A 27481-nucleotide genomic window follows, 5' to 3' on the forward strand; every position below is an offset into this window, starting at 1 on the left:
TTCTGCACCTCCTACACACTTGTCCTATAACTCGACATGAATCATCAGTAGCTGCTTGATCTCTGTATATACAGTCAGAACACCTCACATTTGTCTTGTCCCCCAATCTCTTAACACCACTGTCCTCTTCTTTCCTTGGCTTGTGCGTTTCCATCTGAACTGCCTCAACTTTTCTCTCAACTTTATTTCTTTTAATCCTTCCTCTGTCAATTCTGCTGTCTTCATTAAGTCAATTGCCATTTGAAGAGTCAATCCTTCTGTGTTCATTAATTTCTCTTGCCTTTTTGTGTTGTTCCCCTTTAAAACCAGTTGGTCCCTTAGCATTTTGTCTTGAAAATCCTTGTAATTGCAGGTTGATGCAAGTGATCTCAGACTGACAACATAAGTCTCCTCTGACTCCCCACACACCTGACTTTTTTAAAATTTTAATCTCTCAACCACTTCATTCTTCTTTTTCTCGAAATTTACATGTAGTTTCCTTCTGCTATTTCATACTTATCATCTTTACTCCTTTCCTCATCTCCTTCCTCTGCATCTGTAGTCACTTTTGGCAAATGTTTTAATATTCGTTTGCCCTCCGCTCCCAAACAATGTTTCAACATTGCTATATGTCTCACCCTATGGCTTGTACATATGCTTCAAACCCTTTTTCCTAGTCTTCCCATTGAATTGCCGGCTCACCAGGGCTCTGTAGGAAACATGTGGGAGCTATCAAACCTTCCATGACTGAGAACACATGAAAAATGTATGTTGGGCCGTAATATATAAACATACCAACCACAAATTATAATGTTTAATAAATGGCTAAAAGGAGACGTGAATCATTAATGAACTCTAGATGGCACTGTCTAATTAAAAATAGGCATATTGTTTTGCATAAATGCCTCCCAAACAGTGGTGAGCATGTCATTGAGCTTCTTAAGTGGTACCACGCAGTATAAAACCTTCCAGAAGATGTTATTATGAAGTGCGTGTCACCGATACCTGAGGAAACATTAACTTAGATTCCCAAAAAACTGGTGAGCGTATCACTGATACATGGGATAACATGCAACTTCTTAAATAGGTTTGTGTGTCACCGTGCACTAATCCGACCTCCTAACAATGGCCGCAGAATGGTGGAGTGCTCTAAACTACTTGTACATTCCACCAACGCAATATCAAAACTATGCACTCCCTCACGCGTACCGTTCCCGAGCAACCAGTTCAGTGGCACTTCCTTGCGCGAGGTGTCACATGGTGTTGCTACGCAACACAAGGCCGGTTTCATCCCAAAATGCATCGAGATACTTGACGCGTCACCAACACGCCCACTGTTTCATCAGCGTATGTGCTGGCAAATGGCTTAGTTAAAAATCGCTTCCGAATTGAAATAAAAAAGTGTTACTGACAAGCGCCACAGCCCCTCGGTGTTCTCTACAACTCGACCTCTCCCTGGTCGTTGTTTGATGGCAGGTGGCAACGGCATGAACAACTGCTTACACCCAATCGACCTTACTCATGCTCCGAATTGTTCCAAGGGAACCTCAGGATGACTCTTCACCTAGTCAGACAAAATTCAGTCTTCAATGAAAAGATCTACATGCACACATCGGTGAGTTCACAGCATGAATGTTTTATTTGCCTGACCAGGAGGGAGCCAGGCGGCCAACTGCAGAGATGACAGTGTTCCAGAACTTGGCCATAGCCAACCTCCCGAACACCATACCGACATTCTATTGGGACCGAATGAAAGGGAGAATATAACAGAGGTCTATAGACTAGGACCCCAGCAAATGAGCTGGTAGGTGTTATTTTTTATATAAAAGTGTGCTTTACAGGGGGTCGAAGTCTGAAGTGGTTCCATGAAGCATGAGTACCTGGTTTTATGATTAACTGTCAACCCTCCCCTACACTGCTATCCTGTTATGTTTGAAGATTGTGGACCCTGGGGGGATGGCGTCCACCAGAACAGGATTAGACAACTCCTTGGCCCAGGTTCTGGTTACAAAGACCCAATCAGGATTGTGTGTCCCAATAAATTCTGCACACTCCAATACGCTTTTGACCATAGGCCTAGCATTGATCAGGAATCCCATATAGTTTGTCTTCCTAGAGACAATCACTTTCCCAGGGGGTGAAAGGTAGGAATCTTGGGGGAGGCCGGGACAGAACTAGGGATGGCTGTGGAAAGAGTGACCTTAAATTCACATGAAGGGCAGCCGCTGTTATTGCTGTGGTAAAGTTCATTAAATTCAATAAAAGAGAGACATTTCAATGAATTACCATAGTTTTGCAAGCTTAAAAGCTGCTTGCTGGAATAGGCAAAGTCTGGTACCTTAACCCAAGTAAAACTCCCAGGGGTTCTAATGAAAGGTGCGGATGGGCTTGCCTTTGGCACGCCCGCTGAGCGCGTCCGAGTGCACATCTGATTTTATGTGCATTCTCCTGTGCGAAGCTAGCCCACTGACTTACTTGGGGGGGGAAAGGGTGGTCCCTGGAAGTGAGTCAAATGCTTGTTTCCCTCTGCTCAATGTGCAAATTGAAAAGCTGTGGCAAACCAGGGAATGGGCGTGAAGTCACTGACATATGCAGGCAAGGTTCATTTATCAAGGTAAGTTATTCCAGTATTAAAAACAATAATTGAAGTGCATACAAGAGTAATTTGCAGTGTAAAAAAAAGTGCAGAGGCTCAAATGAGAGCAGCCTACCATCAGGCTAACCGCTGTGCTTTTGAGAGCACATCTGATTTAATGTTCATTCTCCTACGCAAATCTAGCCCGCATGAGTTACTCGGGGAGTGTTCAAGGTAAGTGAACCCAGTATTAAAATATTGTTGTGGCACATACAAGAGTAGTTTGCAGAGTAAAAGATAAAAAGTGCAGAGGCTCAAATGGGAGCAGCCTACGCTGCTCATATCATTAGCCCCTCAGGTCATCCCTAGTCCTGAAGAGACCCCCTCATCCGGCGTAAGGTCAAACCGCCGTTGACATCAATATAGACAGGCCTTGTACTTTAAAACTTGCGCTGTGGGAACTGCCCAGTGTTGTCTCATGTTATTAGCAAATGAGGCTGTCTTGTAAATGTCAATGTACCTTTGACTCTCACGTGTTTTGTCAGCACCTTCTCCTTTGGTTATGGTTTTGCACTTGGGTCTTCTTGCAAAACTCCTTCACCGTTCACTTCACTGTGTAAATTTGCTTATGCATTGTGTTACTGTTAAGTCTAAAATAACATTTCAATCTGAATGGATTGAATTTAACTATGCCATACTAGTTGCTCTATATTTGTTTTGAAATTGGGTATCTTTCATCCTATTATCAAAGCTGGGACTTAGAATAATTCAAGACTGGTCATTACTGTCATGTTTACATCTTTGTCTAACATGAGTTCGATGTGAACACCTGTTCCGTTTGTGTTCAAACAACGGCCCACACCTGTGGTATTAATACCTTTTTGGCTATCCTTGTGCTGGCTTTTAAAAAACAAAAATTCCCATTGGCATATCCCAATACTGCAAAATAAACTTTGTTCGTGCTGTGCACTACATAGGCTATAAATTCCGCGGACCGGATATTCTCGCCTCAGTGCCTGTTCTAATCATGGGTCCCACGCTGCAACTCTGGGCAATAGCTTGCTTAATCTCCACAACGGCCCCAACAGCGCTGGGATGCCTGGCCTTCACCATGGGGGTGCCCAGGAGTGGACACCTCACATGTAAAGCCAGGAAGGGTTCCTTCAGCGGTATGAATACAGCGCTGAGATACCCGTAGTGGTGATCAGCGCTATATAAAAAACCATACATTTACATTTACATAGGCAAACAGCCCAAGGCATCCTGCATGTCATGAAGTATGAAGAACAGCTTGTTCTTTTTTCAGCATCAATGTTTGCTGCGACCAAAGATCCTATGGCTAGCAGTATACAGATTAAATAATTCATTAGCAGACTTCTTCCCTTTGACCTGGCATACCAGGAGTAGACCCCAGAATAGACATTAATACATTACCAATTCATCAGCGAAGCCGTTTCTTGGTATCTTAAGACAAAGAATGCAGCGGTGTGACTCAGACGTGGAGGAACAGAGCACTCAGCACCAGCAATACATAGCCTAAGTAGGAAATGTTCCTCCAGTCGATCTTTTGCCGTTTGTCTGAAGAATACTGCAGCAGGAAGGGGTAAAATGTGCATCATAACCTTGTATATGTTCAGATCTTAATGAAGTGAAAACATATCCTCAACCATGTAAATCCTGGACAGTGGGTGGGGTGAGACTGCTGGAAAGAGGGAATTGAGTGTTGTGGAATGATAGGAAAAGAGGTAAGAGAAATATTGAAAAGTAACTTGCTAGAAGAAATTTAAGGACAAGGTACAGAGAAGGGGATTAGAAGTAGCAAAGAAGGAAGAATGTACAATGGGCATGAGAGAAGGAAAGAGAAGCCACATTATTTATATCTATTGGAAAAACACCCTTCCTACTATTTATACTGAGAAAAAAAGTGTAAACACTGACAATTACAAAATGTTTACATTTTCGAAAACAGTGGAAAACATTGAAAAAACACCACTGAAATTCACAACAAATAGAATCTGAAAACAGGAAAGCCTAGGCATTCCTGGGCAGCAAAACTTTCCAGGTGCCCTGGGGACAGCGCATTCTATGTAATAGGGTGCACTTTCCCTGTTTGCTCCTGGCACACCTGTTATAAGGTGCTCTGTGGCGCAAACAGGGTAAGTGCGCTTTATGTGTAATAGGGCCCCTGGAATTTCCAATAGACATCTCAAATAGAACCACCCACTTTACACTAAAATAATCCAGGTGCCCTAATCCAGTAAAATATATCATGTTTTACTCTCCTGTGGTGTGTTTAATCCAAAAACCCACTTTCCTTTTTTTTTTCAAAATCTTTTTTGCTGATGTTATTAAAAATGGTTTTATCTATCACTCGTTTGTGCACATCATCCAGATATACGTTTCAGTGCATCGCTATGCTCAGTTTCTGCATTGGCAATGTGCTTTTATATGTTGCTTGACTTTCAAATGTTTCCAGCACATCCTTATGTCCAGAGGCCGTGATGTGCATCCCATAGCTCTTTCCTCGCTGCTAAGGTAGTTGTTGAATCTATCTGCGTTCATTGTGTGTAAGCACTGATAGATGATATAAATATAATCAAAACGTGAGGGATCCTTTTCAGCAAACTGTTCTCAACCACTGTGTACATCTTTGCAATGTATTTTCCATCATTCTGTGGTTGACGTTCAGTCTTGCCCAAAAAGATTCAGATTTTCTCCCATCTGTAAAGTAGCCAGGACATGTTTCATCTTTGACAAGCCAGATGAGTTGAAATGTCAGTGTCTTCATACAGGAAGGAAGAAGTCCGCATCTTGACAGACATTCTCCATGAAGATAGACTCAACAGAGAATAGAAAACCTGGTGGAAATTAACTCAGTCCATGCTCGCCCCAGAAGAAGCGATAATAAGCAACTCCAGATGTTCTTCAGCTTCTTGAGTCTAGTTGTTAGAATGTAGCTTGGGTCTATAGGCATAGCGAGCAAAGGATCCACATTTGAACTCAATGGAGAGCAAAAACGTGCTGGGATTGTTGACCTAGTATTAGTTGACACTTTAATAACCATAATGATTTTATTTTGAAGCAGTTTCTTTGTTACTGGCTTGCTTAGTTTATATTGTAATTTGAAGATCTAGAGAGCAACCTTTTACCACATTTTTTCCTGAAGGAAATTGACTGAACAACATGTCTTTATATTTCAAACTGTTTGTGTAGCAGGGCTTTCTTAATGTGGTATGATGGTAACCCACAAAACACAGATAAAGTTTGTGTAGGGAGGGCAGGTGATCCCCTACTGCATGCCGCAAATGACTCTTCAAAATACCACATTTGCACAGGGCAACATCTGGTTGTTCCCTACCCCATACATATCTTCGATTGTCCACACAGGGTATTGTCGAGGGTCCTCCTGAAGGTAAAGAAAGGGGCATTTACTGCCCTTGTGAGCTTCTCTTCAAGTATTCTAGAGTCTGCCCTTTCCATCACTGGGCTATTTCTTGCCATGCTTTATGTTCAGCTCTGAAAAGTCTACTCTGGTTTTTCAGGACTCTTTTATAGTGATACATTGAGTAGCTTCTCCACAGATCCCTATTTGAAGCCAGAGTGACTTCATAGTGTGTACCCAAATGGCGTGGGTTCTCAAAATGGAGGCAGCAGAGGCGTACGCTACATCTGGGGGTTGTGAAATTTTGACAGACAAAAAACTCTCAAGAAGCATTGTTTTTGTTGTAGTTCGGGACATTTAAGGGAACTACGGTGCTCCTTGGAAAAATATGAAGCCAGCAAAAAGTCATTAATAAAGCTCGTCGTGTTAGGAAGCCCTCTGTAAAGCTTACTTTGCTGCCACTTTGAAGACCTCTGGACCAGCTTGAATGTTGTATGTTTAATTAATCAGACTCGTTCCAGCCTTCTAATCAGATCCATTCACTCAGATAATTAGTCCATGAAAAAGATTGGAAAATTAAATGATCTGTAACATATCATTAACAGCTCTGCAGCTTAATTAGTCTCCCGTTAAAGCAGAAACCATGAATAAAGATGAAAAACCAGCAAACCTCTCAACAGGCCTCTTCTTCCGTGTGGTGATTGGGAACCAGGACCAGCCCAGAAGAGCAAAAAGGTATCATCTTCTAAAAATAAGTGAATTATACTCAAGGTGGCTGAGAGCCAGTCCCAACACAACACCAAAGAAACAACTTCAAGGGATACGTGCAAAGAGCCATGGCATATCTAGCGCGTCTTTGATTTTGTCATGGTTACAGAGCTCAATAAACGTTACACTTTAAGTAAGAGTGAAAAAAGGAGCAGTGGTTAGAGGGGACTTCGGCAGATGGCCTAAATGTTTGGCAGGAGATAGAAAAACTCCATAGGCATATTTCAGGTTTGATGTTGGCTCAAAGTTTTTACCCATTTAAAAATGTCATTTTGTCTATTTGTATATAGAAATTGAAAAAATTGAGCGTTTTCCTGTTAAAACGCAGAAACTTATATCTAATAAAGACTGACCAGCACATTTCTTTAAGGTCTAATGTTAAACAGTATGTTTGGATTTTTACTAAAATTATATATATATAATATATGTATAGAGGCATGCAGCCTATTCTCTTTATCCATTGGTCTATTGTTGTGCCATTCCATTTCCTTCCACCCACCACAGCATACAGCTCGGGGTAAAACCGCAGCGCCCCCTTCAGCCATTCATCACTGCCCAGTCTTTGGTTTGTGTATGTGTGACATTACCTTATTCTCAGTGTGCTTATGTGTGACATTTCAGTGCCTTATGTGTAACACTCTGTGATAAACTAGCACTAGAATAACAAAACATACAGATAATAAAATATATTTCAGAAATAACCCCTTTTGTGCAATGCAATTAGTCTTAAAAACTACCACACACAGCCATCCAGACGATAAGAGGTTTATCTTTCCAGCCAGAATTCTTCCAGCCGGTAAACAACGTTTACCACAAATCTTTTTCCCCGCAGGGAATCACAACACGGTCATTACAACGACCGCATTGTGATTCCGCATACCATTACTCCGCAAGTTGGAACAACGACTTGCGGAGGGGTGGGGGGGGGGGGGAGATGTTGGATTTAAAATCAAACACCTTCCCTATTGTCCGCACAGACTGGAGTTGGAATAGTAAATTATACTATTCCAACATCCAGGCCCCCCCCTCCGCAAGTCGTTGTTCAGACATGTGGAGTAATGGTAAGTGGAATCACAAAGCGGTCGTTGTAACAACCGCGTTGTGATTCTCTGCGGGGGGAAAAAGACTGCGGGATAAGAACGTACAGTCCTTCCAGCCCACTAATGTACAACATTTCTCTCACACAACAGAACAAAGTCCACTGCCCCTGCATAAACCACCCATATGCATAGACAAGTCTTTGCACACCAGCTACAAATGTCACTGTTAGACAAAAGGTACATAGCAGAAGATATCTTAGAAGACTTTATTTCAAACCCCGCCAAATGCATAGCGCCTCACCCCACATACAAGTCTTGCACACGGGTAATTAATTAGGAACAAAATCACTCTGACATCACATCCGTCTTTTTCCAGTGCCACTCAAAGCACGATCAACACCTATCCAGTAGGAAGCAAAAAGTCATATGTCACACGGTTAAATTAATATGTTGCTTCCTCTGAATTACACTAAGTAAAACTTGCATTCAAAGTACATAAAAGTGCCACATGGTTGGTTTTTGTTTTCCACTTCCAGATCATGTACACTTCCATAACCCACACAGCAGGTATTCAAGCACAAAGGAGAACCCCACTGTTAACTGCTAACACAGAGTGAGAGGATGTAGCGACCGCTAGAGCTGCCGACTTTGGAACTGGGAAACCAGGTTTGAGTCCCAGCGTCGCATTAACATCATGTGATTCTGGGCAATCACTCACTCTCTCGGTGCCTTAAAAAATGTATGTAATGACTTGTGCATATGCAAAGTGCTATTTAAAATTGCAAAAATAAAATAAATAGAGTGTCAGCCTGCGTCTGACAAGAATAACAGCCTTGTGAAAATAAACGACTGCTGCTAAAGACATTGCAAGCATGCACTTCCTGGGAAAAAAGCTAAATGACACATTATAAAAATAAAATAAATCAACCTTATAATATGTATGATTATCGTAGGCAGAATGTATAAATCATAACAATAGGGTTCACGAAGAGAAAGGCCAAACCATGCCTCTTTATATGGGGGGGGATAAAATGAATGGACCGTTATGCCCAGTAGCAGTTCACAGGCCTTACACACCTTCTATCTGTTGCACAAAGCAGGTTTATCATACTTTTTTCCCCTTGCTATCTCAAACACTGAATTCTTCAGCAGCAACTCGGGACGGAGGCGGGGAGACAACACTGAGGCCCAGTGCGCAGTGACCAGGGAGAGAAAACATTGCAAATATGCCCTTTGGGAGGCGCGGTCTGAAATACCAGCCTTTCCAGAGCGCCAAAGTCTGACCGTCAGTGAGAGTCCAATGTTAGGGTCAAGAGGGAGCTGATCACGGCTGGACCACGTACTCACACCGCCCTTGACTTCTCGAATGCATGGTAATTTCACATTCCCTGAATCCCAAGCTGAATGTGTCCGTGCCTGGGAACCAGCAGCACTCCCTCCAGGCTGGCAGGTCACGTTCGCTCAAATACTGCTGTGCTGAGACCCCCTCGAGTGCTGAGGCAAAGACTGAAGTGCTCTAATTACGTGGCATTGCATTTCAGTGCGTGGATGTGGGAACAGACACTGAAATGCGTTAGTTTAACCCGTGATGCGTGGCACTTGGCAGGGCTGGGGCTATTGGCTAACTTCACAGTGAGTGACGGCATTCGTATCTTTCTCATGCGCACACCCAGATGTAAAGTAGTTTTTCAGTGCAAAGGATTGCTAGGGCAATGTATGCTTTTCGATACAAATAAAAATATTTTTGCTTTTAGCCAATATTTTTTTCAGATTGAGTGCCCAGTAGCTTCCCCAACAATAAAGTTTTTCAAAACACACAACAAAGACAGCAAGCATTGTAGAAGCCCAAAGGCTGGCAGCTATTTACAGATCTATTGGCTGTGCCAATGCTTGTGTTAACAAATAAAGTTCGCTCCAGAACCCAGGTAATATTTCTAAATAGTAATCAGTAGTAAGTCACAGTAGAAATGTGTTTGAGTCTATTCTACTACCTCTCTGAGCGGCAGACATTTCGCCTCTATCCCCACACCCTATCGTAGATATTCCAGTGGGCATCTGATATACCACATAGCAATATCTCTGCTTGTAGTTTGTCAGCGACCTTCCTTTCCATATAACACAGCTCAGCTAGATCAGACGCTCCATGAAAAGTGAATAGTTAAGTTTAGGATTCTGCCCAGAAGGTGTAGAGTGAGAATGGGGCCCATAGACAATAAAGGCAAAGCAAACGAACGTGAGGATTCACTTTTTAGTTTATTTAATGTCGCGGGTCTGGCTCTTCCTCAGGTGTCACACGAGTGACGGATATATCGTTAAAGGAAGGAAGCCGTTATTCCTCTCTTCTATTGCGGCACATGATTGTTTACTCTAGTAGGACGAGCGTCTATAGTGTTTAGCCAGAGATGTCCAAGTACATCCAGGAGAGCCTGATCCATGCCAGATTTCCAGGATATTGACATAAGATAAACATGCATGCAGTGAATTCATATAGAACTCATGTACATGGTCAGTGATCATCTTAAAACTCTTTTGTGGATCCATCCTTGTTGGAAATAGATTTGAGATACCTATTTTTAATCATACACCGGAAGCTAATACACTCAGTGTAGCAGCTTTTTTTAACTGGTATCCTGAAAGTATGTGTAAATTTTTTCAAGTCTGTACACTGCTGAGAAGACTGGAGGGGGTTACAATCTATTTCACATTAGAACAGTGCCCCTTCTGTGACAGATGTTTTTTCAGCTGAAGCGAAGAACTAACACCAACTGCCAATGACCCAGTGCTTAATTTGAGCCGATGCTCTGCACCGGCACTTAATTGTCAACACCATACTTAGAACAGTCCACCACATGGTGGCGGTGCTCATCTTGTTTAGAGATGAGCAGAACAACTGGTTGTTTATGGATACAATATACATTAAAATTGCTAATACCTGCCTCCCCAGCCATTCCTTTTGCTTCCGGTACCTGGAATAATCTGAACTGCCGCATTTACATGCGAGAGAGATGTTGAGTAGTTGTTTTGGCAGCGATGACAAGGGCAATGGGTGGTGTAAGCTGCAGTGGCCTCCTGGTCAGAGCCCTGGCACTTAATATTTTACAAAATAAGCACTGCAATGCCAATGGAGTACTCTGACATGACAAAGGAATGGGACATTCTAACATCACCATGGAATGGAATACTGCAACATTACCATGTCAGTGAACACTCTGACATGATAAAATAATTTAACACTGTGACAAAACCGTGCACAGAACTCCCTGGTATGACAAAGAAGTGAAATATTCTGCTTTCAGAAGCCAAAGTGCCCGGGTGGAAATTGTAATTCCGAGGGGGCAGTAACTCCTTCTAAATTAAAATTGCAATTGCAATTGAGATAATAGTATCACACCTTACGGTGTGAAAGCCCATTGTATATCTGGGTTCAACTCTTTCATTCATCCATGCAGCAGGTTTTCAGTTCCTATTTTGGAGCTGCTTAAGGAGGCACCTTACGTAATTTGTGTATACTGTTCTTAATGGGATGGCATCTTGGCTACTGGGAAGAGCTGCCTTTGTCTTCAGGCACTCTAGAAAGGGACTCGATAGACTGCCCAAGCATTCAGTCCATGACAGTATTCCCACAGTCAGCTCTGAGACTAGTTCTGGCCCGTATGCTTATTCCACTCAGATTAGTCCAGCCGAATTCTCTGTAACAAGGTTCTAGTAGAGAGGCAAGGTGGAGCTGGGAGTCTCCTAGCATGAGTGAGAAACCCAAAACAAGGGCATAAAGAGAGGGAGCCTGTTCCTTTGGGTTCTCCACTCCAGTGATGACGGAGAAACTCTGTAGTCAAGGTTTGGGGTATTCACCACCAGTTCCCCTTAGGAAAGTGATACTCGAAGTACGGCCCGGGGGCCGTTTGCGGCCCTCTTGGCCTTTACATGCAACCCCCCTGGTGAACAACAGCCCGAGGTGCTGTTTAGTTGCTGAGTACTAATATTCAGGATTTTTTTTTTTTTTTTTAATAAACGGGCAAACATTTACTAACCTGTAAATAAATGCTTGCCCGTTTATTTAACATGTTTTTAAAACTCCTTACATAATGTCTGACCCACCCAGACCTACTGCAGCCACCCTGCTGGCATCAGTGCGGCCCTCGGTCACACCAGAGACTGTACTTTGTGACCCCTGGGCAAATGTTTGTGAGTACCCATGCCTGAGGACCAGAAACCTGGGAACTTCAACAAAGACTTCCAGGAGGTGCTGCTGGGATCCAGCTTTGAAGGAGAATCTGACTGACTACTCAAGAGGGGCATCACAGGTGCCCTTGAATGAGGGAGATTGTGCCCGGAAGGAAAATGGCCACGACAAATGAGCAAAAGAGAACTGCTGCACCAGAGGATGACCTGCAGTACTCGGCAAGGGTGAGCCCCTCTCAGTCTAGAAGTTTCCTGTAACTGCGGTCAGAACTGTGTGCCCCCATGAACAGAGGCTACTAAAGAACTTGAGTCTATCCAAGTTCTATTGTGAACCTGAGTGTCTCCCAGCCACGAGGTACTTGAATAAGTAAGATAAAACCTGCAGTCCCACCCAATGGTAGCTAGGCGGGGAGGGGTGGGGTTGGGGGCTGGCCAGTACTCTTTTTGGGGGCGGCGGAGGTGAGCAAGTCTTCTGTCGGCTACCATCCCCATGCCCTCCGAGGAACAAGTCATCTGCCCACCCCCCGCTTTTACCTGCACCGGGCTGCAAACTCAGGGATCGCCCCGGGCGACAATAGGTCTAAGCTATGCCACTGGTCACACCAAAAGAAAAACCAGAATGCCAAAGGTCCGAGAGGCCTGCACCATGACCCAATTCATCATTGTTATGACCAAGAATGAGCACCTAGCTTGTCATGGTAGTTGGTTCTGTAATTGGGCATGAGAAAGAAGCCAGGCTTCAAGGCACATTGTGCTGTGTGTCCCCCAACTCCAGTGCAGCCTCCTCAACTGGTGCTGACGGTGCCTTTACTTACCTGTTCCCCGGTGCCTTTACAGCTGCTTGAGCATAAATCGGCAGAGCTGAAGTGAAGACACTCTCTCTGTGCAGTGGGGTCAGTGAAGAGCACACCAGGTGGAGCAGCACTGCCCCGTCGAACACTATAGAGTGCCGGAGCCAACTGTATTTTACAATGACATAACCAGCCTGGATCACAAGTCACAAATCTAACATGCCACACAAGGATACATTTGTGTATTTGAAATTGATTGTAAAGGAACCTTTATTGTCTAAATGTGGCCAGGCTACCGAAGACTGAGGTTTGTCTATCAGTCCAGCATATAAATGTTTTTAAGTTTCCCCTATCACACTACCTGAAATTCCTTTTCACCGCTTCTACACTAGAGCACTCTCTTTTCCGCACGTTCCATTGGAGCAAGCTTCCCCCTTCTTTTCATCTTGTTTGGTTCAGTAAGTAATCTACTGTTCATCTTATGTTTTGGAATAAATTCTTGGTAAATTATCCCTTGGTTGTTGCACTTCAGTCTATTTATTGTATTTATCACTGCGAGCTAACATTGTGCATGCTCAAGAAATTGTTTCCTAACAATAAGTGTAGATTTGATACATATCGTTTAAAAGAAAAGGTCTAGGACCATTGCCTTTTGTACCACATTGAACCGAGGTCCACGACCACCAATGGGTAACCCCATTTTTGTAATGCGTGTGTCCATGGGCATATTAACAGAAGGCCTGAATTGATCCGAAATATATATACTTATTTCAAGCTATCTGCTCTTTTCACCATACACAGCTAAACAATTATGAGTTGACTGAAGACGAAAATCACAAACTCTCTGTTTTAATTTAGCTATAGTTCTGGCGCTTTATTATGAGTTATTTGTTAAAATTAGATTGTACCCTCCTACATTCAAATGTAGCCACATCCTTATATGGCAAGGGCTTTTACAGTCAATGACAGTGGTCAATCTGCCTATTTGGCTAGTAGTCTAGATAAACTCTAGCTACCAGATAATAAGTTCATATTCTTTTTTAGTTCCCCATAGCAGGTAAAAAGTCTGTATTTATCAAGTACCTACATTTCTATACTGTCTCTTCCAGTCTCTAACCTACAGCTGCATTAAGCAGTTGTTTAATTTCCAAGAGTCTTGTTCATTTTCGATAAAATGCCACTAGAAAAAAGTTCTTTGTTGAGTGTGAACATTAATGTCTCAGTAGACCATTTTCTATATTGTGGAAATCATTCTCTCTTCAGTAATAGCCGTAGACATTTGGATCTATGATGTTAGTCTCAAATTGCAATTCTTTTTCTAGACATTTAGAAAGGATTTCATTATGCAAAATGTAATACACAATTACATTTTATGCCGCTGCAAATTTATAACCCCGAGAAATAAAGCAGATCCGTAGGTTAATAATGAGTTCAAACTATCTGCTTTTTCTCTACTTCATGGACATTTATGGCTATGATCAGTAAAGTAAATCATGAAATGTTTGAGTTGTTGAATTGTTATTGGTGCATTAACTTTATAGTACACTTAAGATGAGTCAGGAATAATTGTAAGTGAACAAGGACTGTGTCTTCATTGAGAAGAAAACTTCAAAGATCTCAGCAGCTTGTAATAAAACACAATAGTGTTAAAAAGAAGTTTGTTGATTGATCAGCCCAAACATTGTGGATTATTCCACAGTATATTTCACCACATTGTCTTGCCTATGGATATACCACAATAAATATCTAAAATCACTCTTCTACCTCACAGGACAGTGGAGTTATGCTTCGGTAATTGCATCTGAAACTGCTTTTAAGAGAGAATTATGAGGGTGACCGACAAATACCGCAGTGACTTTTGGCTGATTAGGTGAAAAGGCTGGAGAATCAGATCCACAGCGGATAGTATAGATTTCTGTTTTGGTCTTCTGCCATGTGGTTATTCAAGAGAAACAAAATGTCAGAAATATGCAAAGTTCTCTTAGAAATTGAATGTATTATTTGTGATGTAAATTATGCTTTTTGAGTACGCTGTTTTGTGCGTGAGGTTGCAGATATGTGTTTTTATCCGCATTGTAATTAAGGCTCCCTGTTTTTACTGATTTTTACAGATAAATACAGACAGAAAAGCATTTATTTTCTTGTCTGTATTTATTTTTAAATGTGGTTAAAAACGGAAATTGGGTGCTTTTTGAGTGATTCTAAATACAATTTGCTATGACTGCCAGGTCAGTAACTGAGTGGATTCATAGGTAAGGGGGTTAAAAAAAGAAAGGAATTTTTGTAAAAAGGCTTAAAAAGCAGTAGATATGCACATGGTTGATACTGAAATGTGCATATTTTCATATAAGTGCATTGATTTATCTTATGCGGGTGTTCATATCACTGAAACATGGCAGGCATTCAAGCATTTTTGCATATTTTTTGGTTAAATAAATGTGGAAATATACCAGTTTCAGCTTTTTTTCTTCACAAAACCCATAATAAATATGGGTAAATACAGATAAAGTTGACAAAAAATTAATTTGGATAAATACAGACGGAAGTGTCCAAAAAATAAATACCATAAACCGGAAGCCGTAATTGTAATCAATACGCATATAATAAGAAAGTAAAATGCTTCCTCGTATTTAAACTGTAATTTTCTTCTTTCTAATGCTGCATTTAATACTTGCATTAATTAGAAGATTGGGTGCTGCTTGTGTAGAGTTTACAGATTCAGCTTCTTGTTGTTTGTTACTGAAATAATGCCATTAATATCCCTCCCGTCAAACTACTGTTCGCAGACAAAAAAGTGTGAGCCTTTGGACCGTATTTGCATCCTAGTATGTCTTTTAAAAACGTACAACTGTCAACCTAACTAGGAAGCCAGGACCTCAGTCAGCATATAGGTTGTCTGTGTTTAAACACTGAAATTACTTCTGTTGCTAATTGAGCGCAAAGCTCTGCCTTGGACACGCCCACTTTTAGCTTATTTTCTTCCTTCTGCTATTTTTACACAAATAAATGTAACAGTCTGGGGAGGTGATTCTCTGTGCCCTTGTAGGATGACCGGTTAGCTGCGAAGAATCGGAGCCCTGAGCCAAACACGTTGCATTACTACAGAGCTCAAAAGGAAGCTGGTGGCGTTCATTGGTCTAGCAGGATGAGGGGGAATCTGGCAGTGGCGGGCGGTGACCCTCAACACACGAGGGGCGTAGACGGGGCCGAGATACAATCCTAGTGGGGGACACAAAGGCAATAAAAAAAGTATGAAAACGTACTTACCCGTGTCTACTCTACTCCGTGCATTCTTCTTTTTCTGTCCTCACTGTGACGGCACCTCGTGGAGCCTCAGGCAATCCCCTTCTACAAATCCTGATGCTGCTCTCTTGCTACATATGAGCAGCATGTGAGCAGCTCCAGGATTGGCTGGAGCGGGCTGCCTCAACGCTCCAGCAGGCACAGGAGGCCTGTGCCTGCTCTCCACCCAGCTGTCTGACACAGCTAGGTGGAGAGGTTTACACTGTGCAAGTCATGCTGTCCTTCGCAAGACAGCTGGCCAAAGTGACTTTTACAGTGTAAACTAGTGGAGTGAGCACCACTCCCCTGCTGCCAGTCAGCAGCAATGCCCCACCCCCAAACGCTGCTCAGGCTAGAAGCAGTGAAAGATAATGCATGTTTTATTTTTCACTTTTGCAACACTGGCAGCAGGGGGGCGACGTTCCTCCGCCCTAATTGGAGGGGGGGGGGGCGCTGCTGGAATCTGGGCCTTTTAAACATGATGTAGTGTCTTCTCAAATTGCCCTCTGTGATTGGTTTACCTCTTCTTTCCTTGCTTATGAGGTGTGTTTGTCCAGCAGTAGACAGTGTCTCCGCCTTTATGAAGGTGTCTGTCTACTACTCATGTCGGCAACTTCCATTCTTGCCCATTTGGCATCTTTTTATTCATTTGACAGCATTTCTGCCTTGTGCATGTTGCCATATGTATTGGTGGACCTTTTCTAATTACACCCCTTTTTGTGTACAGCTGCTGAGGACTCCACTACCAATTGGCTTGGTTGGTGTTGTGAGGGTCCCTATGTTTTTTTAGCCTCCTGTAACCTAAACTAGACTACCGGTAACACAGCCTGTAGCGGTATAGAACCCATGCAACACAATACCAGACCGTTAGAGTAAATTATAGCTGCCAGCTAATTCCAGTTCTATTTCGCGTGTCCTTATGTCATGAACTTCCTGCGTCACATTGCTAGGTGTACTATCATAACACAAGATAAGAGCACCTCTCAAGCCAGTCTTCTCTCCAACATGCTCCCACTGCCAACCACGCACTCCCCTGTGATGTAGCCTGGTAATCTTTTGAAAAAGTGCATTTAAGAACCCTGCAATGGCTTATGAAGCACATTTGAATGTTACAATACACTACAGTGCAATGTTAGGTAGAGGGCGAGGATAGCCAGGAGAAGAGGGTGCTCTGAGCTTTGTTTTCAACATGAAGTGTATTTTAGGGCACAAATTGCGCCGTAAATAAAGTCGAGGTGTTCTTTGATTGTAAACTGGTTTGAATCCATCAATAATGGATGGAGACAACGCAATATAATTGTTTAAAATACATCATGAAAACCACTATCTTTGGATTTTGTTGTAAGCTTGATCTAAGCACTTTCTGAACCAAACTTTCTCTTACTATAAGAATGTGTTCCCTCCCTGCAAAGGATCTCAAGCGAAGTCTTTTTCATTCCTCAGGTCACAGGACCCTCTATGTCGGCGTGCGTATGCCCTTGGGAAGGCAGAGTCATCGGCACCACCGTACCCATAGCCAAAAACACAGGAAAAGGGATAAGTTGAAAGGCGTGATCCAGGAGGAGGACCAGGAGTCTCACGGTGAGAATATCCCACTCCTCTCATCTGACTCCACCAGGGCTTGATTTGAGAAAATGACATTTCACTACACTGTCTTGCTACAAAAAGTTAACTTTCCTTAATATCTGCAGCAAGGAAGCGCAGAAAGCATTGCCATATTGGTTCCGGCACTCTGAATGTTAGAGGTTTCATATATTTTTTTAACTAGAGGAGGCTGTATTTAAAGAGGCTTCTTATGTGGAGGCGGTATCCATGGGTGAAGTATGTTCAGTTCAATGCTACTTCAGGGTGTTAAAAAGATGCCTCTTGTGCTTATCTGTGCTTCATTTGGCAGTTCTGCTCTGGTGAAATCACTAGTTTCCCCAACTAACATGTGTAAGGATGTGCCATGTGTACACGTGTACCAAAATCAAAGGTGTTTTTAAAGAAATTTAAATAATGAAAGCCCTCAGACATGACCATCATCATTAATATGGAGCTATTTTTAATAGCCTACTTTATCAACTTTTCCTACTATAGTAAAATTGCTAAATTGCAGATTATGGAACCATGTTCTGAGGGTTCTACTGTCTTCATGCATAACCAGATTGTTGGATCATGGTGAAATTACTTAACAGACAAAAACCTGGAAGTTTTCAGAGGCGAATCAGTTTACGGTGTGGGCTGTACGGTGTACACAATAATGAATTGACCAATCCAGTCATTTTAAGAGGGGGGTTGTCACAGAAAATGTAAGGATCTTGTAATCTTTAATGACCACCATGAATGTAGGGTGATTATATCCTTGCTTCCACAACTACACAATGCATGTCCTTCAGACGGCGCTAGAAGGAAGTGGTCTGTTTAAGACAGCTCCTATGGTTGCAGGCCAGTTGAGTCACTGCCTTCAAGTGGATTTGGATGTTACAGGAGGGAACAATCTCAGTGGAGCCTTGTAGCAAACTAAAGCCTGTCTGAATGCATTTTGGAACAACTTTGGTAATCTGTTCAGCCAAAGTAATGGAAGTGGGCAGGAACCACCACCTCATCAAGTCGCCTGACACCCAGCCAAGAGAGTGAGGGAAGGACCTCGGTGGATGGAATGGTCAATATTCGCTCTCTTTATTCATTGACTCTTCAAATGGGCTGTCATTTTCTTCCCAATTGGTGGGAACCAACCATTCTTCCTGCACTGGAATCCTGTTCAATAATTGGTCTTTTTGCTAGGGTTCATTCTGTTTTTGATTCCACAGTTTTACATGTACCATTTTAGTAGCTAGCATCTCTTGCCAACTCTTTTGCTTCTGTACTAGATACCCCATCCCAACGCGTGCAGTTCATCCTGGGCACAGAGGATGATGAGGAGCATGTCCCCCACGAACTGTTCACAGAGCTGGACGAGATCTGCGTGAAAGAAGGAGAAGCCGCCGAGTGGAAAGAAACGGCAAGGTGAGCCTGGCCTTGATTTAAAAAACAGAACACAAAAAGACCACGTGAGTCCTTTAGGTTGCTTCTTTTCAAAGCATTTGATGTTGACAGTCACTCGCTGTGAGGGATGTACCATCAGGATGCACTTCTAATGATGTCAGTAACAGGCCCAGATGTTCCAGCAAAGATAAGGTGAGTGGAAAGTCTTTGAATAATGACACTTGGCTAAGCTTGGACTCCATGAACAAAATCAGAATTGCCTGCCTAGCCAACTAGTCATCCATCAATTTCAGTACCCTACAATAACTAGCTAAACAAATGGAAAAACCCTCAATGATTCAATTGAGCTAGGACTCTCTTTATTCTTGGTCTAATTGTCCCTTAGTTCAAAGGTAGCCGGATTCAGACCCTCGGTTCCTGGGGATCTCTGTTTCACTGGAATGGGCTTCCCTCCAGCAGAACAGTACTTACTCCTTTCACTTCTATTATTTGGGAAAGAATAGAGGTGAAAGGATTGTAGATTGTTTCTGAGGGAAGGATGCTCTTTTTCTTATCCTGGTATGCATACTTTAAAATAAAACAGCTGGTGTTTGCAAATAATTGTGATTACATGTATAACAGTGTTAACACTTCAGAGCTGATTCACGAAGTTTAACACTTCAGTGCTGATTCACGAAGTTCCTCAGATCTAGGCAAACCCCAACATTGTGTGTAGATTTTCACTTTTATGTCTGATTTACAAACTGTACATTTCAACAGGAGTGTATTTGCAGTTTTGATCCCAAACATGATCCACAGAGGCTTCAGGTGTACTCCAGACATAGTTATAACTTTCATAACTTTCTTAGTGAGTGCTTGCATTACTAACACTGTGACTGCAGATTGTCTGCAAACCTAATTTGTAGGGTTACAAGAGTTATATAACCCCAGAAAGATATATTTTTTAAAACAAAGTAGTCCCTTTCCCCAGGTGTGTTGTGTTCACCAACATGCCTGAACCTGCTAATTTCACACTTGTAAATCCTGTGGTGAATGCGGTGAAAGTGCACTATATTTTTCACTTTCACTAGGTTAATGTGGGGGGATGAAATACTTCGTGGAAAGTAGTTTTATCCTAAATGCCAAAAGGAATACAAAATATATATTTTTTAATTGCTTTAGATTTTTAACCTTAATGCATACAATAAAAATATCAGTCATTCAGATATGAAGAATTTTAGCATCCAGATCTTGAACTGATGTTAAACCTGAGATATTCTTTCTTTTTTTATGTTTACCTTTGATTATAGTTGATAATAGCAGTAATGCCCACAGTTTCATGCTTTTCGGGTGTGTAATAGCATCCATGGTCACTTCATGCCATTGGAGCATTATATTCTTAAAGCACTCCTCCTCATTTTTTTTATTGCTAAAATAATACATAGTATATTTTATATGGAGCAGCACTTTTCCTATAGGGTTGTCTCTGATATACCTATCATGTGGTTTGTATGATAAAGGCATGCATTCTACTTATGCGCTTTCTCTACTGCTAGGTGGTTGAAGTTTGAGGAGGACGTCGAAGATGGAGGAGAACGCTGGAGTAAACCGTATGTGGCAACACTCTCCCTGCACAGCCTCTTTGAGTTGAGAAGCTGTATCATCAATGGAACGGTCCTTCTTGACATGCATGCTAACACCATTGAGGAGATAGCAGGTACATGGCAAGGGGAGAGGGACTCTACTTCTCAGACTGTATATTCTGACATGGAGAAAAGCAGGCGTTTTCAGAAAAGTGTTTTCCCCAGACTCAGATGTTGAGCATTCATTTTCTGAGCATTTTGAAGCAAGAATTAGAAAAACCAATAGGTCTCGCCCTTATAATGCGAATGTTATTGAATTTTCCCATGATTCTTTGTAATTAAATATTTCAAAAAGTGTCATAAAAATTTTAAATCCTTTTTAAACACAATCAGTCAGATTAGGGTGTCTTAAAACTGAACACTGAATTCAGTATTTTCAATCTTTATAAACTGTTTATTTAGAAAATTTCACTTGAAACAGTGAACCGAATTAAAAAAGTCTACTGTATGTGATCCAGCTTAAAAAGAAATGTAGATGAATAGTTGCAGGCACTTAAAAGAAAATAACAGCTGCCTGAGGAAGTTTCTGAATTTGAACGGAAATTCTTCCCATTTACTTTCTGCATGACTAGGAACTGTAACAAATGCTCTAGCCATTTGGTGCTAAGAAATAGCCCAGGGAGCAGATGTATTGGCCTCCTGGGAAAGAGACATTTTTCCAGTCACCCCTCTGCCTCAAACACAGACTGGGGGAGTGTAGAAATTTGCCCTTCCACCTAGCACCATTATTGCAACCTTTATGTGCCATGGCCTGTACTTTCATGCAGCACATAGAAGGCAGGAAATAAAAGAAAAACAACATTATAAAGTCTGCCCTTCTGTCAACCGTTGCAATAATGCACCTGTTGCTGTGCTTTTACGGATGAACAGGGAGCAACTCAAAGAGTGCAGGAGGACAGGGATGTGATGTAGGAAGGTAGCACACGGGAAGAGAACAGGAGAAATGCACTCCGATGGAGTTCTCAAAGATAAAAAGCGGCTACCTCTTGTGAGCGGAGGAAGAATACAAGCCATCCAATCAAAGGATGTTCAAAAAGCTGTGCTGCAGGGAAAGTCCAACTACAAGAAGAGTATGTGGAGCCATTGGCTGCGAAGAAAGCAAATGAGATTGACAAGAAAGCCAATGAATGGAAAGCAGTGGGCTGACCCCTAATCCACTGTAAGTATTGATATTGAACACAATAAGTCTATGGCAACAGATAGTTAAAATCAGTAGGTAAGGGATGTCCTGTGGCCAATGGATAGCGAATCACTGCATTGGGTGAATGTCCATTCCCAGGTCTGTCTGACTCCACGTGCACCTTAGGTTGTTTGATAATTAGAAAAGCTTTAGTGGGCGCTATAGATCCCCAGTGGAGTAGTGTTTCTCAGCCTTTACACTATTTTACTCAAATTGGCCCTAATCACATTAGGTGTGCCATTATTAAATTGTAACCCCAGGTATCTAAATTTGTCATCCAATGCATTCCCATGTCTCACAGCGACAGCACTTTCATTCTTACCATGCTGCCGAAACGGCGCAGCATGAATATGCCACAGTTGGTGCGTACAGGGGCGCAATTACCATTGGTGTAGCACATGCAGTGGCACCAGGGCCAAGAGCCCTAACTGGTCCATTGAATTATGATAATTGATGTATTATACTACACTGACATCAATCAAATGGTCCATTTTACGTGCTTGCACCAGGGCCCATTCCATCTTTGCTATGCCACCTGGTGCGTAATCCTGAAACAAGACTGACGTTCTCTAATTCTTCCAGTAGGAGTGACCCAGAGCTAGCTGAGTCTCTCGCATGAATGAAGGTTTCATTCATTTACATTGAAACTGTGTGCCTTCTGCCTATTATGCCGCCAATGTACTACTTCCCAGTGAAGCGTCTGCACCTGTGGCACCATGGCCGGAGTGAATACAATTGGTGAAAGGGGACATCTCTGGCAAGATCACAGATATCTACATGTGCAGTCAATCTATGAATCCCTACTCTCTGCAGCTTCAGTGGTTGAAGCTGGTTGCATCTGTCCCATCTCTCCAACACGTTTCATTTCCTTTCCAGTCTTATTAGAAAACTGTATTTTCCAACATAAGCCTGTAACAATTGAAATATCTTTCACTCTCACAAAGATAAGCTTTTCTTGTAACTAGAAGAGACCAACTCCTCTTCAAAATAGGCCGAATGCACAGCACACCGACAATGGTGTCAAGAGATACTTGTACAAGGAGTTCCTTCCCTCATACTTTCTGCACCTTGTCCTCTCTTATTCCAACTACTGTGTCTCAAAAACATAAGAATCAACCTCTTACATAATGTATGCCCAATTTGCAATCTGTATGTCACTACAGCAGATTCTTATACCCCCAGCCTAGAGGAATAGTTTCTCTACAGTATCAATGTGAGTGAACACGCCACCTAACTCAACTCTATAGCAATACCTAATTAACCTTAACCTAAGCCTGATGCGGCATTTATAAAAACACACACTTCCCTCCCGCCCATCTCCTGTTTTAATGGAATATAAAGGTGCAACAATCAAAAGAATAAAGGCTTATCACAGTAGTCTGGGAGAATAGTAAAAAACATTTAAACTACAACTGTGACAAGTACTTACAATTCTGCTCTCATGATTTCTGGTTGACAGCCTCAAATTATTTATACAAGCTTTCCACTGATTGTAGTCTGGAAAAATAATGAACATGTTCCTCTCATAAACTGGTTGCCATATCCATCTTGTATGTTATAATATCATATCCCTTTTGCGTAAACTGAGCATGAAATGATTACCCTAAGTGGCATAGCTGGTTTAGGTGTGGGTCCTCTGGGCCTTGTGTGCTCTCTTTGCAAAACCTATGCTGACGGTCCACTGATTATGACCTCTGCTCAAGAAACAGCTCCTCTGAGGGTTCCTTTGTCATCACCGGATAGCCCAGGAGCCAGAGATTGTTTCTTCTTGATCACTTTTCTTCATCTTACACTTGCCATGAGAGTGTTCCTCATCCCCAATAGAGTTTTAAACTGTAGTTTGCACTTTTGTTACATTCTCCTGGAGCAGTTCCACTGCCTCTTACTTATCCTGCACCTTTTTCAAGATCCTCTTGTACCAAATTAAACCACAGGTAGATAATGATTCTGTCTTTTGCCTGGTCCATCTTTGTCCTGAAATGTTGGAACTATGTGTTAACCGAAATTAAAGTGTCTCACCAGGCACTAAAAATTAAGCAAGATCTGTTTAAAATGACTTCCATGATACGTGTAACAATTTGACATAAAGGCACGGCATTTACAAGCAGAAATGTGCTATCATATCAACAGGCAAGAATATTAGAATTGGCTACTTGCATTTGATAGTTTGTTTACCCTAAGGCTAGGAAAGTAAGGTTCTTAGGCACATTGTTCTCAGGTAATGCTTCTCCACGGGAGGATATTCTCCCCCTGGAACAAAAATGGTAAAACACTATAAAGCTTTAGATATTTATTAAAGCTTTTGTATTTACAGTTTAAACACCTGTTTGAGAAATTGCATGAGTGATTTTCTAGTTGTGGCACTAGCATGAGTACAGTCACATATTACAAAACTACAACCTAACATGATATCCATACATCCCAGGATTCTGAACATGATTAGCAATTGAAGGCACATGTTTGAAGATTTGAATTATTCAATGCCTAGTTTGAGAATATCTATGATGTTTATTCTGGAGTAGTCATAACATTTTAGGGCCATCAGATAGTCCCTGATTCAGGTGTAAACTGTTGTGTTTTTGAGTGACAGTTGTATAATTCATTCTGGATTCAAATCGGTTGGTTTGAATTGAGCAATCAGAATTCCACATTTGAATCTCCAAATGGATTTCGAAGCTCAGATATACCGGAAGACTCTAGTGATTTTCTCAACAAGGTGTTCACATTAAGAAATACCCAAACTAACCCGTTAAACAGTCCAGAGAGTGTTATTTGGGATTATTAATCAATGGAGGTGTTTTTTAGAGGATATGCATTTGGAGAATTACACACACATCTCTTAGCATTAGAGTATCATTATTGCCCATGTTTTTTGCAGACATGATCCTGGACCATCAGGAATGTGCCAGCGACTTGGATGAGAGCATTCGAGCGAAAGTGCGGGATGCCCTCCTCAAGAAGCATCACCATCAGATTGAGAAGAAAAGGAACAACTTGATACCCATGGTCCGCTCTTTTGCTGACGTTGGCAAAAAGCAATCGGAGCCCCATTCAATGGACAAAAATGGTATGCCTACATGTGAGCACTGAGAAACCTGTCAAAAAGTAGTATTGAAAATACTGAACATCAGCATGAAAGGCACGTCCACCAGAACAGTGAAACACTGATAGAGTGGTAGAGGGAAAAGCATGCTGGGACAGGGAAACATGGTTAGGAACCTTGGAGCCATGGACCATGGTACAAGGAGACATGGACAATGCAAACGGAAGACAGAGACATTAGAATACAGAGTTAGGGACATAGGGGCAAGTAGGTGAGGCCACTGGAACAAGGAGAAATTAGTACTGGCACAAGGAGTCCACACTCTGGGACAGGGAAGTGCAGATACTGAGATAGATAGCAGTTGTCTTTGGCCATAGCCTCTTGTTCAGTGAGATAAAAGGGCGTGGAGACATGGACACTGAAACTTTGAGACACCGACTCTGGCACAAGAAAACACAGACACTTTGATAGCAATATATGGACTCCAGGACAGGGAGACATGGGCTGTGTGGCAGGGCGACATAGATAATTCGACAGGGAGAACTATACACCAGCAAAGGAAAGGAATGACCCTGGGAGAAGCTGACACAGAAAGCAGGAAAGGGAGACATGGGCACTAGAACGGTAAAGCCAATTTATCAGGGGAGTGGGATATAGACATTTGAATTTGGGAACATAGACTGTACTTGGACATGGTGACAAAGTCAATGGGACAGAGAGCGAAGTACCCTGGCACAAGGTGGCACAGACACAAATAGTTGGGCACTGAGATTGTAAGTAAACCTGTACGCATAGAAAGTGACTAACTATGAAGTGGAACAGAGTCAACAAACTCAAAGCTGGAAGAGGTTATTCATGCAGATTGATTGATTAAGGATGATAGAAACTATGCTGTCAAGGTCTTTGAAAGACAAGGGAAGGCTGTGTGGTAGTGTGAGAGGACAGGGGCGTCTATGGATGTTTTTGTATTGGACACCACCATGGCTGCGTTAATCACAGGGAGAAGGTGCCAATGCTGAAGGGAAGCTTGTAGAGCCATGCTTGGTATAGCGGAGCATGAACTAAGCTAGGGAATTGATAATGTGGCAGACAGAGGAGTCATGTCATGAACATCTTTTCATTTGATCATAAGAGCATAGAATACAGTTGCTTCTGCATAATATTTGCATGCGTGTATATGAGCTTAGAGAGTTATGGGCATAGACATTGGTGGCAGTTACCCAAAGCTTGGCTCTTCATAATCATTGATGTGGTTGCATTTATTATCTAGTGACTGGCTATAGTCCACTTCCCTATCAGAAGGCCATTCACGCCCCAGTACTGTTTGCACATGGAAGATCACGGCTCAGCACTGGAGCATCTCTGGAGACACATGTTTAACTGAAACAACGTTGTTTGCAGTAGGCAAGCGTGTCTTAGCTGGGCCCATTTGCAGTGCTTAATTTATAAAAAAGAAATAAGTGCCAGGGCTGTCGCCAGGAGGTATTTGCTGCTTGCACCACCCATTCCCCCCAGCCAACGCTGCGGGGGACAGTACAAACACACCTGCGAACATCAAACTCCTAGAATTGTGGCACTTCAGACTATTCCAGCACCCCAACACTGTAAGAATAGCTTGGGTGGCTGGTATATTTTTTTATTTTTTTTTTGCATCTTTTATATAGCGCAAACTCGACCCGAAGGTATTGGAGCGCTGTACATGAGCACCGTATTTACATTACATATTCAGGCACGGGGAGATTAATTGATTTGCCCAGAATCACAAGACACAAGTCGGTAGCGCAGCCGAGGGACCACATCCCCTCCCCAGTATTAGTATTAGTCAGTTTAATGTATAATTAATTAATAAGCAACCGTTCTTGTGCTCATATCTAAAAAACACAAACAGCGCCTCCATGTGTCAGACTGTCATAAGACCCGGGGAAGGCAATTAAGTGCCTTTCCTAAGCACTGGAATCCACCGGCTCAAATTAAGCACTGCCCATTTGTCACCTAACTCTCAGCTAGCCCTCTCAGCCCAGTGCGTCCTTGCTACATTAGACAGGTAGAGCTCAGCTCCTGGCCCTAGGAAGTAATAATTAAATTCCAGATTTCTTGCCCAGATTTCAAAGCCGTGAAATACCAGCAGACTGCTTTCGTCCAATTGGAAGTTGGCAAAAGCCGACAAGCGGAGAAGGTATTTGACTGCAGTTGGAGAATAAGGATTCCCTTTCTGCTGGGTTCAAGCCCTTCTCTGGATGGAATCTGCCACTCTGGCGCTCTCTCTCTCGGGACCTAAGAGGCCAAGAAAGTATCTCCCCATTTTATACAAAATGAAAGCCTCTATTATTGAGTGCCCACCTAATCTTTAAATCTCCCCCCCCCCCCAACCAGCAACTGATGTAGGCTTTCTTTACCTCTTACCCTCCTTAGCAGCAGATGAATGCTTAGATTGACTTTTTCCTTAGATATATACCCTTTTCCTTAGATACCTTTTTCATTTCCCCTTATCAGCCTTATGTTCTTTTTTTATATTTACTGTGCATGATTCTTTTACTATTATTCCTTTGTGTGTTTAAGACACGTCAGTATTTTGGTATGTTATTTATAAAATGCACTGACACCTCCTGGGGTAATAGCAGCACTTTATACAAATCATAGCACTATCTAAAAATAAGTAAATGAATACATAAA

At 42.2% G+C, this 27481-nt stretch overlaps 1 protein-coding gene across 2 annotated transcripts in view; it reads left to right on the forward strand.

Annotated features, from left to right (window-relative positions):
• The window catches only part of SLC4A8 (solute carrier family 4 member 8), a 544868-nt gene that overhangs the window by 282357 nt on the left and 235030 nt on the right, over nucleotides 1-27481 (forward strand). For both annotated transcript variants that reach the window (XM_085654497.1, XM_085654496.1), the window contains exons 3-6: nucleotides 17440-17577; nucleotides 18849-18984; nucleotides 20499-20659; nucleotides 24644-24832. In XM_085654497.1, coding sequence (XP_085510623.1) covers nucleotides 17469-17577; nucleotides 18849-18984; nucleotides 20499-20659; nucleotides 24644-24832 — 595 coding nt within the window. In that variant the 5' untranslated portion in view covers nucleotides 17440-17468. The remainder of the gene's footprint in view (nucleotides 1-17439; nucleotides 17578-18848; nucleotides 18985-20498; nucleotides 20660-24643; nucleotides 24833-27481) is intronic.

The sequence above is a fragment of the Triturus cristatus genome, chromosome 4_1 (genome assembly GCF_964204655.1).
Source record: "Triturus cristatus chromosome 4_1, aTriCri1.1, whole genome shotgun sequence".
NCBI lineage: Eukaryota > Metazoa > Chordata > Amphibia > Caudata > Salamandridae > Triturus > Triturus cristatus.